General features: G+C 38.5%; 1 protein-coding gene across 2 annotated transcripts in view; it reads left to right on the top strand.

Annotated features, from left to right (window-relative positions):
* Positions 1–16,922, top strand: part of rgs12b (regulator of G protein signaling 12b) — a 50,919-nt gene that overhangs the window by 12,933 nt on the left and 21,064 nt on the right. For both annotated transcript variants that reach the window (XM_016232760.1, XM_016232767.1), the window contains exon 3: positions 291–401. In XM_016232760.1, coding sequence (XP_016088246.1) covers positions 291–401 — 111 coding nt within the window. The remainder of the gene's footprint in view (positions 1–290; positions 402–16,922) is intronic.

Here is a 16,922-nt window from a genome sequence, read left to right as displayed (position 1 = left end):
GTAGCTGTCAGAATCTGGTGTGGCCACCAGCTACTTACAGTGCATCTCACCCTCACGGTGCACACCAGATTTGACAGTTCTTGCTGTGAGATGTTACCCCACTCTTCAACTAAGACATTTGCAAATTCCCAGACGTTTCTGGGGGGACACATGGTTACACGTGGTTTGCCAGTACAAAGACGATGGAACGTTTAATGAATCACAATACACATTGTATCATAAGGACTTTTGCATTGTAACAATGTTGGTCTTGTGTATGTTACTAATGTCTTTCTCTCTGTTTCTCACAGGGTGGAAGATTTAAAGGCATCACTATGGGTTTTCCTCAGCGTTCCTCTGGCAGACGATCTTTTGGACGTTCCAAGCGTCTCAGTATGGCTCGCTCACTTGATGACCTTGAGGTAAGGTTCCCCAAATGCTTTTCTTTTTCTCCTCAGGAAGGTGTCCCTACATTTCAGTCTCTGTCTCTCTCGCATTCTCAAACTTCTCAGCGTTCCGATCCTATCACTCGGAGGGTTGGGAATGATTACATAAGGGTATGAGTGATCTACGCAGTAATTCAGAGACATGCATGCACACTGAAACAAACAAACACAAGTAACCCTCTGGAGTGCATGAACTCTAGGGCCCTTATTCATGGAACGACAGCTGTGTGCCTGTAGAGCAGGTTTGACACCGCAGCGAGGGTATTCTAGTGTATTAATGGCTGTGGTCACACTCACACACGTGAGTTTAATTTTAGACCCAGCAGTCAAAGAGATAGAGTGCATCCACGTGTCGTGTGATGCTCGCATAAGTGTGGTGACGGCAGATTGCCATGGCAACGGAGGAGACGGTGAAACATGGATGGTGTAATTTTCAGATGGAAGAGCTTGGGGGCACAAAAAAACTGACAGCACATCACATCTCAGTCTATCCTGATAGCCAGCATGCCAGTGGCTATTATAGTTTTATCTTTTTTTGTGTGTGTAATTAGAGGCTTAATTTGGAACATTAAAGCTGAAGTGTGTGTGTTTTTGTTTACATATTTTCTCCTATTCCAACTTAATTTGTGCATAAAACAATAAGTGAAACATTCATGTGTTGTTTTTTGTGAAAAGTGTAAACACTTGATTGATTTGATTTGTGGTGGTATGAAAACATTGCTTGACAAATAGTAGTGATTTGGCAACCTGTTTAAAAAATCTTTTTTTTTTAAATGTTAACATTTTAAATGAACATCAATCTGTGCTTAACATTCACAAAGTTATCCATTATAAAACTAAAGTCCTCCTTGGTATAGCATGATGACTGAGTACAAGGAATGGGTTTCTACCCAGAAAATCTTTGAACTGGACCCATGAATTTAACCCATAAGTATTTAACTTATTCCGCTCCACTCCTAAATAATGGAGGTTGATGGGTAAAAGTTGCCAAAAATAAAACGGCTAAAAAAAATCACATAGATTTAAACACTTAAAGGTGACATATCATGAAAATCTGACTTTTCCATCCTTTTCCAACCAAGGAAAGGTGAAAAAGATTTACACAGTAACTTTGTTTTGGTAAGCCATTTTCTGCAAGGGTCTGAAAAAATGAGCGCGTCTGATTTCGCTCCCCTAGTGACGTTGCAAAGGGATCTCATTATAATATTACCTCCCCATAATCTGCAAGTTTCCACCCATGGCGTCATCATTTTGATTTTGCAAGCAACAACGGTGTACCAGTCCAGTTCTAATGCCATGGCGAAAGTTTGAGCAAAACATGCTATCTGTCTTTGGCTGCACTGACGAGCACAGAACACTATTTAGAGTTCATTTACTGTATATTGCTGCTGCCACACAGATCTAAAATAAACATGCAATTTATTTCCCAGCTGTTTACCTTCACAGACATAATCGACTGTTTTTGTAACTTGTGTGTGTTTTTAACGTAAACTTGTGTGTGATTGAGAAGTTAGTTTAGTGCTCACATGCTGTGTGACAGCCGCTTTCTGTACGTGTGCTTCGGATGTGTGCGCTCAGAAAACCATATATCAGAAGTTTAAACTAATATGGCTTAAAATGCATGATTTCAGCGCGATAAACATGATAATCAGAACCAAAACAGATGTTTTAGCAGGTACAGCTGTAATGGCACAGCTCTATTCTGGAAAAGGGGGCGGGGAGCAGCAGCTCATTTGCATTTAAAGAGACATGGACGAAAAACAGCGTGTTTCTGCTTCCACTCTAAATAGGCATTTTCAAAATGATATAATGAATAATTTGTGGGTATTTTGAGCTAAAACTTCAGTTACATTCTGGGGACACCTGAGACTTATATTACATATTGTAAAAAAGGGCATAATATGTCTCCTTTAAGGAGGGGCCATAGCTATATCATTGCAAAAATCTTGGTTTCAGTTTCCATGAAAAGACACATATACATTTATGCAGTTGCCAGATGCTTTTGTGCAAAACCACCGACATTGCATTCAAGGTATTTTTAATTAGTTCATGTATTCCCTGGGAATTAAACCCATGCATTTGTCATTGCCGGCACTATGTAAATGCATTGTAGGTAGCTTTGGATAAAACTTCTTCTATATGCATAAATGTAAAAATATAGTTAAAACTGTAATAAATTATAATACTGTTCAAAAGTATGAGGTCGGTAAGATGTTTAAATGTATTTGAAAGAAGTCTCTTATGATCACCAAGACTGCATTTATTTGATCAAAAATACATTAAAATTAGTGAAATAATTAAAATAATAATTTCCTATTTAATATATAATGTTAAATATAACATAATATTAAATGTAAATCTAAATGATCAGTCAATAAATAAGTAACTGATCCCAGAAAACTGTTACTCTTTTGGACTCATGTTCATTTCATGATCAAAACTTTGCTCTTTTAAAGAGCAGGAATCCTAGCTGAGTCACATAGCATGAAAATGAGTCTCCGTGCCACTCTGACGGGACAGTCACACTGTTGATCAGGCATGATAAGATAAAAGAATGAAACGCTTCCTCCAGTTAGTGGCTGGAACAAACACTCGCCTGATTGCATAAAGTGGGTTGTATTGAGTGAAGAAGAGAGAAAACAACTGTTTTAAGCTCTTAAAATCAGGGCGTTTGTCATCTGCGCTGTACAAATGCTAAGAAAAGCCTTGATAGTTAATACAGAAACTGTGATAATGCTATAGATTGAAAAGGTTAAATGTGACTGTTTTATATTTTTTCCTCATGCTTTCATTATTTTCTTGGAGTCTCTCTCTCTTCAGTCTCCTCTCATCTCTTTACCTCGTCTTCCGGTAGCTTCGTCTCTTTTCTCAGAGCTGCACATATACAGGGTGGCGGCACTTGTGTGTGAACAGAGCTCGCTTTGTGAAGCAGCACAGTAATTAGTGTGAGAGTGTGTGTGTGTGTGTGCTAATGAGCATTGAGCAGCATTCTTCTCGTTAGCAGGGATTCTGCTACGAACTCACACACTCTCTGCAGTGAGGCATGAACGTGCATACACACTCTTAAATTACATGCTAATTGAATACTGTCCTTAAATGCTGTGACACACACTCTCAAGCTCTGAGATGAACATACACAAACAACATCAGGAAAGGCACTAATTACCAGCTTCTCCAGAACACACACATATTTCCTCTGGCTGGCCTATCATGTAAGAGAAAGCGAGCTATGCAGTTATCTTGTCAGCGAGTGTTTACCCGGTGAGATGTAATTTCTCTTCATGCCCACAGACACTGTGTGACATCACGCCAGCCTTTCCAGCCTTCAGTTTGCTCACTGAGCCAACAGATTCCACCCCCCATTCAAAACTGTTCGTGACTATTGTTGAAAGTCACGAATACGATTTATTTTTAAATACAAACTCATTTTACATGGATAATTTAGGCTGAATGGCACTCCGGAGACTGACTGACTTGAAATGCACATATTTGGCCTTATAATGTATCATTAGTAAATAACTGAATTTTGATCTTCATAATCTTATAAGAAACAAATAATTTTGCTTCAGTATGACTTCTTGGCTGATGTCATCAAACTTTTTTTTTTAAACTGCCACCATTTAGAGCAGGGACATTTTTTTGACTCCAAGGCCCCCATTGTTCAAAACAATATTGAAAGACCAGACACTCCTATAGTATCTATAAAATAAATTTCAGGAGGTTTTAAGAACTGAAGGTTTTTCCAAGATTCCCACTCTTTTTAAGCAATGGATTTACATGCCTTTTCCATTAGTTTGTGATTTACCAGATAATAAATAAAGATGAAATATTTTTTTAAAATATTTTTTTACCTGATACAATAGCCCCTTTCACACAAAGACTTTACTAGAAAATTACCAGTAAATTGCCGTAAAGAGATCATGTGTGAATAGGCCCCTTTTAAAAATACTAAAAAAAAATAGTACGAGAAGTTGTAACATTACCAGTAAATTGCTAGAATTCTGCTGTGTGTGAACGCAGAATGAAAATTACCGGTATGAGCACGTACAAGGTCAGGACGCGCTGACATAGATGTCTACTCCGGGCCAATCATAACATTCTGACGCAGATTATGCATTTACTCCGCGCTGTGTTTGTAATGCGATGTCTCTGGCCAAAAGAAGCTGCATGTGAACATTTGACACAAAGGGCCTGTTTACACCTGGTCACTTCATACATTTTCTCTGATCGAATAGCTATCCGTTTGTGAAAAGACCAGGTGTAAAATCCCTCCGAAACGTTTTCTAGTTGCATTTAAATCCGATTGCTCAAACCACTTCAGGGGGTAGTCTGGGCCGCATTCCAGACGAAACTGGACAAGTGTAAATGCATCTAGTTGTTGAAACCACATATGCTAATTTTACACCTCCCAAAATGTTAAAATAATAAACGCGTGAGAGCATGTTATAGGCAAAATTATATGTTATAGCAAAGACTATAGAATACCCAAGATGTGTCACTCGTATAGTTTTGAATGGGGAAAAATGCAACGCTCAATATGGCCGCTCAACGCAGGAAGCCCCGCCTTCTGAATGAAAGAGCCAATCGCTAATCAGCACGTCACTGCAGCTGCCGTTAGAAGTCCCGGTTGCTATAGAAACAGTCAGCTTTCTGAGATGTGCGCTTGGGACTGCGCATGCACACTGGCTGATCTAGCCTAAAAAATTGGCTTTTTATAACGCTATTTGAGCAAAAGAAACAACATTTATAATACTGTTGTTGTCAGATTTCTCTGGTGATTTCAAATATGAAATCCAATCGTAAGTTTAGTGAACAGTTTTGGAGAATAGGACATAGGAGTTGCACTTGCATGCCTGAGAGTTGTTTCAAACATGGCCTCCGAGTGACATGACTTATCTTAACCCTTTAACGCATACGATCAGACCAGTGTGATCAGTCTTGGCTGGTCCCTGAAGCGTATGATCACACCGGTGTGATTAGAACTTTCAGTGCGTCACGTCATCAACTGCTGAATTTAAATCCGCTTTCGCGCTTTGGCTGGCAATTTAAAACCGATGTGTGAATGGTGCTTTACTGGAAAAAAGACGGAACGCCGTTGCCTGTGTGAACAGCGCAATTTTGAATTTACCGGTAAAGTCGATCCAGTAATTTTATGGCAATTTACTGGTATTACTGTGTGAAAGGGGCTAAGATTTACAATATTTTTACAATATTATTTTTATAACAGTATTACATGAATAGTAGTGTGATATGGCTTAATATCGGCACGGCTGTGATTTGGCCATAGATAATCACAGCGTGCCAATATACAGTGATATTGCATTGCTATGAGTGTCATATTCTGTTTATACAACAGTTCAACGGCACGAGTGGCACTGAAATTGGCATAATAAGATATTTTGTATGCAGGCTTTGCTTAACCCGTTTAATTCAAATTTTTTTCAGACATGAAAATATCCAGATGATGTGTCATTAGTCTTTGAAATAATCAATAATTATTTTTTTTATTTTATTTTGGAAAAGTGTGTAAAAATTATATTCTATAGTCGGTCACAATTGTGACCGGTGGGATAATGTGTATACTAAATTAACATATGTCAGCAGTCATAAATTTTTTTATATATCTCAGCCCAGCTATTTTAAACAGTTTGATCACATTCTAGGGTTACTATTATGCATAAAAACCCTTGTACAACACTGATAGGAATACTGAGATAAAATAGCTACAAAAAATACAACCATTTCAAAATTGTTACTTTATTGTAACATATATCATACAATTGTTATATTACTGCAGTATTACAACATCAATATTGTAACTTATTTGTAACATTTGAACTTTTAATTTAGTGCAATATTTTGTCATTGCAACATTGTAGTGCAGCTTTCACTAACAACTGCAATTGGATTTATATGTAAAATATAAAATATAAAATTTGTGGACTTGATCATGTATGAGTAATTGGATCAGTGCTGTATGTTCAAGGCAATGTGTTGAATAATTGCAAAAACCGTTGATTTCTTCTGAATCACTTTGAGAGTCTTAAAGGGGTCATATGATGTTGCTAAAAAGAACATTATTTTGTATATTTGGTGTAATGAAATGTGTTTATGCGGTTTAAGGTTCAAAAAACACATTATTTCCCACATACTGTACATTATTGTTTCTCCTCTATGCCCCGCCTTTCTGAAACGCATTGATTTTTACAAAGCTCATCGGTCTGAAAAGCGAGGTGTGCTCTGATTGGCCAGCTATCCAGTGCGTTGTGATTGGCCGAATATCTCAAGCGTGTGACGAAAATGTTACGCCCCTTACCATATTGTGATGCCCTGTCCGGCCGGAGCGACGAGACAAAAACATTAAAACCCATTATAAACGAGGCATTTGTTGCATCCAGTGGGGACATAATTATGGATTATAATGACTTATACTGTCTTTTTATGCGTTGCTTTGCATCGCGCCGCGTAAACATAAAACCATGTCTGCATTTGTGATCGGAGAAATTACAAACAACAAGTGCTACTCTACACTGCCCAAAACTCGTGTTTGAATCGTCAGTGGCAAATTCTTTAAATATAAAAAACTTACTTACAGTCTGTGAGTCAGGACAGCCGGCATTGTAGTCTACTCTCCCAGGATCAGGAAACAGTCTTCCATAAAATGCGCTGGACACATCTGAATATTTGGGTTGAACTGTTCTGGAACAGTGTTGTAAATACTTAACCACTGATTTCTAGTCGTGTCCTCTTTTGCAAGACCAAACAAAGTATTTTCGCTTTCACAACGAAACACACGGCGGGCTAGAGTGAGCGGAGGCGGGCGGGCGGGCTTGAGAACGGCGCGGCCGGCGAATTCGACAAATCTTCCAACTGAACCATAGCTAAGGTTCATCCAAAAAATTTGCTAGGTTTGTCAGTATGAATATTCTATGGAAAAAAGCCGCTAAAAGGGTCTGAAAGTTGGTAAATCTAGTGCTAAAGTCGCGCTCGTGTGTGTGAGACGCGGGAGCTGATGGCAGGGGGCGGTGGATATTTGTGGCGGTCAATGTGGATATTGTGGATGAGTTCTTCTGTGTCATCACATTCTATTAGTTCTACAGCTTCAGTTTCGGAACTTTCACGCTTAGTAACACATACAGTTACGCCTTCTTTCTTTGCGTGAACATTTGGGCGGCATTATGCAAATCTTTCCACATCGTGACGTAGACATGTGGGGGCGTGTTAGAACGAGCCGTTTTAGGTAGGCGCGGTTGACTCTTAACTTTTATAAAGAATATCTCATTGGATTTGAGACTTTAGTCTTTGCAACTTTACAGATCTTCTTTATGCACCAAGAGCTTGTAACACTCCAAAGAGAAAGGAAAAATTTTAATCGCATCATATAACCCCTTTAAGACGATTGCATCATGAGCATACATGAAGTCAAGCATGTGTGAAAACAACTTGATGGTTATCATCATAAGAGCAGATGCTGTTTAGTCATCATTTGAATCCTTTAAATTAGAATCATAGAGCAAATAATAATAATTCTGAATATTAGAACCTAAATACTGTTTTTGTTGTGCACCGCTAGGCTAAATAAATATTAATGACATAGCACTGGAAAATAACTTCATGTAGTTGAAAAGCTTGATTAGAAAACAAGATAGAATCCTAATAATTGTGCAACCCAGAAGAAACATGTCTCAACTCTTGGTCTTGTGACTGCCTGATTTTGAATAGTTTCTCAGAATCACATGTTTGTTTCTGGTTGTATTTTTATATGCATGCGTTACAATGTCCGTCTATTATCTATGTGTCCAAGTGGATGTATTATTTCATGTTAGGGCATTTTATAATCAAAAGCATGAGCAATACAATGCATTTTTAACTCTCTGAGGCTGCTCGCTACAGAAGCCACATGCATTCTTCTGTACATAGCTTCACATCAGTCACAAATTCTGACTGATTTATTACAGTGAAGATTCTACTTTGCTCCCGCTTCAAAAAACAGACCCCGTGGATTCTTAAACACTGCTTACAGATAGAACAGAGTTGGGACTTGTTGAAGAATGTAGCCCTTCATACCAGCTTTAGGTTTAATAGTGCCTGTCAAACAAGACAAACCCACACACAAACACACTGAGAAGGACAATTCGATGTTCCTGATACTTTTTATTGTACACATTGACTGCAATTATACACACACTGAAATAAACACATGCCAGGAAGAACACAAACACACGCACACACACACACATTCATTCTGATTCTTTCATGCTCCCTTCTTTAAGCAGATGCTGTGCTCCAAGCATACTAAGTAGATGACACAAGGCATTGTGTAAATAACATGAAGAATCCCACTGTGAAGCACTTACATTTCAGTGCGTGTGTGTGTGTGTGTGTGTGTGTGTGTGTGTGTCTGTCTGTTTCTCACACCTCTTTGAGGTATATGAGTGTGAACGCACAAGCACTCACTCCCTCTTGCGAGCGTGTCTCTGCATCTCTGTGAGCCCTGGGCTCTGTGGGCGGAATAGGAATTACAGCGGAGTGGGTGGAAAGACGGAGAGAGGGAGAGAGAGAGAGAGAGAGAGAGAGAGAGAATCAAACACAAGACGCAGAGATAGTGACAGGGACAGACTGTGAATACGGACTCACACACGCCGTACTGGACGCAGCCAGTGGATGGATGTGTTTACAGAGCGTGGAGTCATTTAACGGCCGACTGTGGAGTCTAACACTGCCATACATGGAGCCAACTTTGAGCATCAATACTGATGGAGTGAGTACCTGTACATGAACATTTGAACGGGCTAGCATGCTTGTTTGATCTGTCAAGTCGTGTTGTGTTTAGAGGCAGTGGATGCACTTCGACAGTTTTCTAGCGCTGGAGTCGGTGTCTGCTGTTACTATTTAAGAGTGTAGTTGTGATCACAAAGCGCTGTTTGGATTTAAACACCTCTTGCACAAGTACTTGTACGATCTTGCTTTGGAATGCAGGTCCATGTCTGTTGATGGATGGGTTATCAAGTGAATTTGCATCTTATACACTCATTTGATTAACGTCAGAGCTTATCGATACTCCGGTCTTTCATAATTTAGCCCCGGGACCGATTAAATACCGGTGCACACATCTGAATATTTAGGTTGAACTGTTCTTGAACAGTGTTGTAAATACAACTTAACCACTGATTTCTAGTCGTGTCCTCTTTTGCAAGACCAAACAAAGTATTTTCGCTTTCACAACGAAACACACGGCGGGCTAGAGTGAGCGGAGGCGGGCGGGCGGGCTTGAGAACGGCGCGGCCGGCGAATTCGACAAATCTTCCAACTGAACCATAGCTAAGGTTCATCCAAAAAATTTGCTAGGTTTGTCAGTATGAATATTCTATGGAAAAAAGCCGCTAAAAGGGTCTGAAAGTTGGTAAATCTAGTGCTAAAGTCGCGCTCGTGTGTGTGAGACGCGGGAGCTGATGGCAGGGGGCGGTGGATATTTGTGGCGGTCAATGTGGATATTGTGGATGAGTTCTTCTGTGTCATCACATTCTATTAGTTCTACAGCTTCAGTTTCGGAACTTTCACGCTTAGTAACACATACAGTTACGCCTTCTTTCTTTGCGTGAACATTTGGGCGGCATTATGCAAATCTTTCCACATCGTGACGTAGACATGTGGGGGCGTGTTAGAACGAGCCGTTTTAGGTAGGCGCGGTTGACTCTTAACTTTTATAAAGAATATCTCATTGGATTTGAGACTTTAGTCTTTGCAACTTTACAGATCTTCTTTATGCACCAAGAGCTTGTAACACTCCAAAGAGAAAGGAAAAATTTTAATCGCATCATATAACCCCTTTAAGACGATTGCATCATGAGCATACATGAAGTCAAGCATGTGTGAAAACAACTTGATGGTTATCATCATAAGAGCAGATGCTGTTTAGTCATCATTTGAATCCTTTAAATTAGAATCATAGAGCAAATAATAATAATTCTGAATATTAGAACCTAAATACTGTTTTTGTTGTGCACCGCTAGGCTAAATAAATATTAATGACATAGCACTGGAAAATAACTTCATGTAGTTGAAAAGCTTGATTAGAAAACAAGATAGAATCCTAATAATTGTGCAACCCAGAAGAAACATGTCTCAACTCTTGGTCTTGTGACTGCCTGATTTTGAATAGTTTCTCAGAATCACATGTTTGTTTCTGGTTGTATTTTTATATGCATGCGTTACAATGTCCGTCTATTATCTATGTGTCCAAGTGGATGTATTATTTCATGTTAGGGCATTTTATAATCAAAAGCATGAGCAATACAATGCATTTTTAACTCTCTGAGGCTGCTCGCTACAGAAGCCACATGCATTCTTCTGTACATAGCTTCACATCAGTCACAAATTCTGACTGATTTATTACAGTGAAGATTCTACTTTGCTCCCGCTTCAAAAAACAGACCCCGTGGATTCTTAAACACTGCTTACAGATAGAACAGAGTTGGGACTTGTTGAAGAATGTAGCCCTTCATACCAGCTTTAGGTTTAATAGTGCCTGTCAAACAAGACAAACCCACACACAAACACACTGAGAAGGACAATTCGATGTTCCTGATACTTTTTATTGTACACATTGACTGCAATTATACACACACTGAAATAAACACATGCCAGGAAGAACACAAACACACGCACACACACACACATTCATTCTGATTCTTTCATGCTCCCTTCTTTAAGCAGATGCTGTGCTCCAAGCATACTAAGTAGATGACACAAGGCATTGTGTAAATAACATGAAGAATCCCACTGTGAAGCACTTACATTTCAGTGCGTGTGTGTGTGTGTGTGTGTGTGTGTGTGTGTGTCTGTCTGTTTCTCACACCTCTTTGAGGTATATGAGTGTGAACGCACAAGCACTCACTCCCTCTTGCGAGCGTGTCTCTGCATCTCTGTGAGCCCTGGGCTCTGTGGGCGGAATAGGAATTACATCGGAGTGGGTGGACGAGACGGAGATAGGGGGAGAGAGAATCAAACAACACAAGACGCAGAGATAGTGACAGGGACAGACTGTGAATACGGACTCACACACGCTGTATTGGACGCATCTAGTGGATGATGTTTACAGAGCGTGGAGTCATTTAACGGCCGACTGTGGAGTCTAACACTGCCATACATGGAGCCAACTTTGAGCATCAATACTGATGGAGTGAGTACCTGTACATGAACATTTGAACGGGCTAGCATGCTTGTTTGATCTGTCAAGTCGTGTTGTGTTTAGAGGCAGTGGATGCACTTCGACAGTTTTCTAGCGCTGGAGTCGGTGTCTGCTGTTACTATTTAAGAGTGTAGTTGTGATCACAAAGCGCTGTTTGGATTTAAACACCTCTTGCACAAGTACTTGTACGATCTTGCTTTGGAATGCAGGTCCATGTCTGTTGATGGATGGGTTATCAAGTGAATTTGCATCTTATACACTCATTTGATGCCAACCATTTGCATGTTTTATGCTTTAAATATATTTTTAAATGATCTAACTTTATGCCAAAATTAGCAGGATGAAAGATATTTATATATGTAATTATGTAATTTACCTTTTATGGTTTGATCACGAATCATCTTGCCTATCCTAATCATGTGACCTGATTTGTCCAATCAGGTGTTATTGAATTCTTATGCGCTCCTGATGAAAGATTTCTGTATCTGTCATTCTTTTTTTGGAATTTTCTTTGAGCATCATTTGAGGTTTTTTTGTTGTTAGCTATGAATTTAAAGCAACTTCATCTTCAATCTCACATGTCTCATGACTTGCATCCCTGATAGCACACATACATCTCAGAGACGTCTATTTGATGTCTGCATTTACATCTGCAAGACATATTTTTTAGAGTGTTTGCTCATCTGCAATACGTCTATAGGACGTTTCCTTTTAGATGTCAAATAGACGTCTATTAGATGTCTTTAAGATGTTTATGATTTAGAATGTATGTAAAACTGACATCTGAAAGAGGTCTGTTAGATGTTTGTCCACAGCAGACGCTTTCCAGATCAAGAGATCTTTAACAGACATCTTGCAGATGTACATGTGCTATCTGGGATGAGTGTGTTAGAATTGTAATTCTTGAAATTGTGAAGGCTTTAAGACAACAAACATTTCCTATGAAGTAAAGCTGCACTTCCCTGTAGGAAAGAAGAACACAAATCGAAAAGTTACATTGTGAAACAAATACTTTGCGAGTGAACTCATTCGATATTGCAATTAAGTGTTGTTAGCTTTTAGTGGTTCTGAGTTCCTTAAGCCTGGGGAAAAGGACATTGCTCCCCTCCACCCCCCTTTTTTGGGAGAAAAGCATTTCACCTGAAAATTAGAATAGAAATTTATTCAGTTTTCTTCTCTTTTTTTGTGTTTGTTTTTTCTTTACTATTTCCAAGAAAAATGTACTTCTAAATTACGCTAAATATCATTCAGATGTATCTTGGAGTCCTTGTAATGAATATGTAAACAATATGTAATATATTATTTTAAAGGGTTTTAATGTATATATGTATTTATTTTTAATTCATAAGATTAACATTTTGTGTGCGAGTTTGTTTGTGCCTGTGTTGGAAGATACAGCAGATGGCAGTATTGAGACAAGTTGGTCTTTTAATGAAAAAATCAGCTAGGACTGACATTCTATGCTAGTTCCTTCTTTCTGTATACTTTAAATTATGTAAATAAATATAATTTACATAATGTATTGTTCAACGATGTCACCATCATCCATGCTATTGTTTATTCTACTTCTCTCTCTTCTATGTATCTCTCTTTTCATGTTTTGCAGTGTTGATCAGTCTTGTCATACATTATATGCGGTGCTTACAGACTATATTGTAGTTGTAGGACTTTTTTAGACTGTCTTGCACTGGTTTTAGAGCAGTAGATCAATTTGACATTATATATTATATATGTATTATTGTAATATATATATAATAATGTGATATTATTACGTTATATCCTTTGTTTCTTATTATTGGTTTGTTATCAGCCATTAACATTCCGAGATGAGATGTCTTTCTGTATAGAGTTGGGTCTGTTTGCCAGCTCGCTTAGCTCACTTAAGCTCCATTGCTCTTGGTTCGAGAGGGAAGAGAGAACCACTGTTAATGCCTTCATGCCCACTGGGAACAGGCAGAGAGGACAGTCATGAGAACCAACAAGAATGTGGATCTGCATTCAGATGACTTGAGATTTGACTCTTGAGAGTACCAGGACTTCCCCTGATTCAGAGACTTAATCTCCTTCTGAAATGTGTGCCACAGCCCTGGAGTGGAGTTCTGGATGAATATGAACTTGCAGTGTTGTCCTGTGATCTGAAACATACAGATCATAAATCTGCTCATTGCTGAACCTCTCAGAACTTTGTCTTTCACAAATGTGAAATGAGCTGATTGTCTTTCTTTCTTTTGTTCTTTCTTTCTTTCTTTCTTTCTTTCTTTCTTTCTTTCTTTCTTTCTTTCAGTTAGTTATTTTACAATACATTAATTTTATTTGTTGGAATTTATTGACATTATCGTCATATATAAATGTCTGATAAAGGCCATATACCAGTGTTCCAAATTTATAGTAGCCTTTAGATCATTTAAATAGAGCCAAACTGTTTGTGATGGGTGATTAAAAAAAGAAAAGAACAAAAAAACAGCCCACACAAAATACAAAAAAAAGCTCCCAAACCTCCTTTAAAGATCTTTTACCACCAGCCAAAAAGCATAATTGTAATGGTCCCCTAATATTTTTGTTCTCTAAAATATGTCTGCCAAGTATTTTTAAGATCTTTCTTTTTCACCCATCTTAAGTCAGGAAATTGCCAATTGCGATGCTCATATTTTTGAATCGAGCTCATGAGGTTTGTATCAAACACTGCCTTTGTACCTCCAGCTCTGGGATATTTTTATTGCTTTCTCTCTCTGTACTGATATGACCTGCTCCAGAACTTGCCTTTCATTAACGTCCACTCTCACAGTCACTCACCTTACGTCATTCTCCAACTGCCTCACTTTCCTCCAAAAACATGCCTTTCAGCAGGACGATCCAGAGGCCTGTCCATCTCTTGGATTTTTACAGCACTAAGAAACTCAGTGGAGCTTTGCTGCTGAGTTCCCCAGCTGTGTTTTTAGACGTTGGGAAATTAAGACAGATGCTTATTTGAAGTGGCAGAGCAGGGCTGTGCCGTTGGAGGCCTGGAGTGAGTGCTTTCTTTTGTCCTGAATGGAGGATTTATTTGAGTTGTGGCAGAGCCAGGGATGGTGAAGCGGTTGAGTAAGCATTTCTTGATTCCTCGAAGTGAGAGGTGCTCGTCGGTGTTGAAAAAGATCACCAAGAGAAAAGTCTGAAATCTGTTTTTATAGTTACTACACAGGTCAAGGAACGAGAGAATCCCATCTTTTCTTCTCCATCTGAATTTCTCGCTCGCAACCCAGGTTGCTTTCTGCAGGGAGTCGAGGTTGCTGTAGTAGTAACAGCACAGAATCAGAATGGGACTTCCTCGTCAGTAAGACTGAGTGTCTGTCTTGCGCTCGGAGAGCATGTCAGCTCTTGCTGTGGAGGAATGAAATGAGCGCAGTCTAGGCGTAAGAGCGGGATGGATTCACCAGTCAAAGCATTGGGTCTCTACACGTTAGGAGCTGCGCTGTATGAATGCCATGGACGCCTATCGCGAAAAGACCATGAGTCTGAAAAAGAGACTGTCATTTAAAAGGGTCTGCTACATTCATACGGTGAGTTAGATCTGTGAGTGATAAAGTTTTTCTCTTTTCCATGTTTCTCTTTTTCTGTCTACTGTCTCTTATGTGTCTAGACTGTGCGTTGTCTCTCCAAGAGTCGTTGTAAGATGTTAAAGATGTTTCTTTTGTTAGTCCCCATTCAATAGCTCTGTAAACATCCTCCTGGTGTCTGAAAGGGGGGAGAGACTGAACACACCTGGATTACTAGCACTGTTTGTTCCGCTTAAACTATGTCTTCTTGACAGACGTGTGCTGATTGATTAGACGTGGGTATTTTGCTAGATAAAACAGCTCGTCTGTCTGTCCTAAATAGTTTGTGCTGCAAGTTAGCTTGAGCATTTGTTAAGCCAAAGCAAATAGGTGAGTATTGGATATGAATTCAGACACACAACTGACTCTTTCTATGCTAGGGAATTTAGCACTCAATGCGAGGGACTATTCATTTCAGATTCAAATATAAACACTGGAATCTGTTTGTCCGTTAGCTGTTAGTCCCACAGTTTCCTGCTTCTTCTGAAACCACAGTGTGTTAGGTTTGGAAAAAACTTGTCTGTTACTTTTCAAACACCTAACTGGAATGTGTGTATGTGGGAGGGAGAGCGGTCATCAAATATGCTTTTTGACCAACATTACAGAGAATGGACATCCCTCATCTCCCTTCATTTGTCCTTTTCTCTCTCTATGAGCACACACTTATTTTATCCTTTTTTCACCTATTCATTCACTTATTTCCAGTTAAATTCCAGTCCTCTCATTTATTGTATAATTTAATTTGGACTTTGCATTTGAGGTGAAAGCACTTGTAAAACTATTATAAACTATTTTCTTGATTATATATATATATTTTATATATATATATATATATATATATATATATATTATTATTATTATTATATGTTAAAATATAATTTATTCATGTGATGGCAGAGCTGAAATTTCTGCATCATTACTCCAGTCTTCAGTGTTACATGATCCTTCAGAAATCATTCTAATATGCTAATATGGTGCTCAAGAAAACATTTATATTATTATCATCAATGTTGGAAATAGTTGTGCTGCTTAATATATTTGTGGAAACTATGATCAATTAAAAAAAATAAAATAAATAAATTTCAAAAGAACAGCTTTTATGTTAATATAAAGATTATTAAACTCCAAACTTTTGAACAGTAGTGTAAATGTAATAGAACCGTTGCATGAGTTGTACAAAGTGTGCGACTTCAACTTGCACCCCCTTGAATGTCCCGATTCATTCAGAAATACATCACATGCAAATACTGTGAAATGTATTTAGTAAAATGTATTCAGCTTCTAATATTCAACAATTGTCCCATCCTTATTTAAAGGAATACTTCACCCAAAAATTAAATTTGCCCCAGGAGTTACTCACCCTAAAGCCATTCTAGGTATATATGACTTTCTTTATAATAGCAGTGAATGGGAGTCGAGATTTTGAAGCCCAAAAAAGTGTATCCATCCAACATAAAAGTACGTATAGATGTAGGCGTAGCTCCGGTGAGAATATCTATGCTAGTTTTAGTCTGCACTAGTTATATCTACACAATATGGATATTATTCTTACACAAACACATCGATTTGCTTCAGGAGGCTTTTATTAACCCCCTGGAGCCATGTGGAGTGGTTTTATGATGGATTTGTGCACTTTTTTGGGTTTCAAAATCTCAACCACCATTCACTGACATCATAAAGGGTTTATATATATATATATATATATATATATATATATATATATATATATAT

The sequence above is a fragment of the Sinocyclocheilus grahami genome, unplaced genomic scaffold (assembly GCF_001515645.1).
Source record: "Sinocyclocheilus grahami isolate Dianchi unplaced genomic scaffold, SAMN03320097.WGS_v1.1 scaffold17.1, whole genome shotgun sequence".
Taxonomy (NCBI): domain Eukaryota; kingdom Metazoa; phylum Chordata; class Actinopteri; order Cypriniformes; family Cyprinidae; genus Sinocyclocheilus; species Sinocyclocheilus grahami.
Note: the sequence above shows the minus strand (reverse complement) of the source record. Positions and strands in the feature narration are given on the sequence as shown.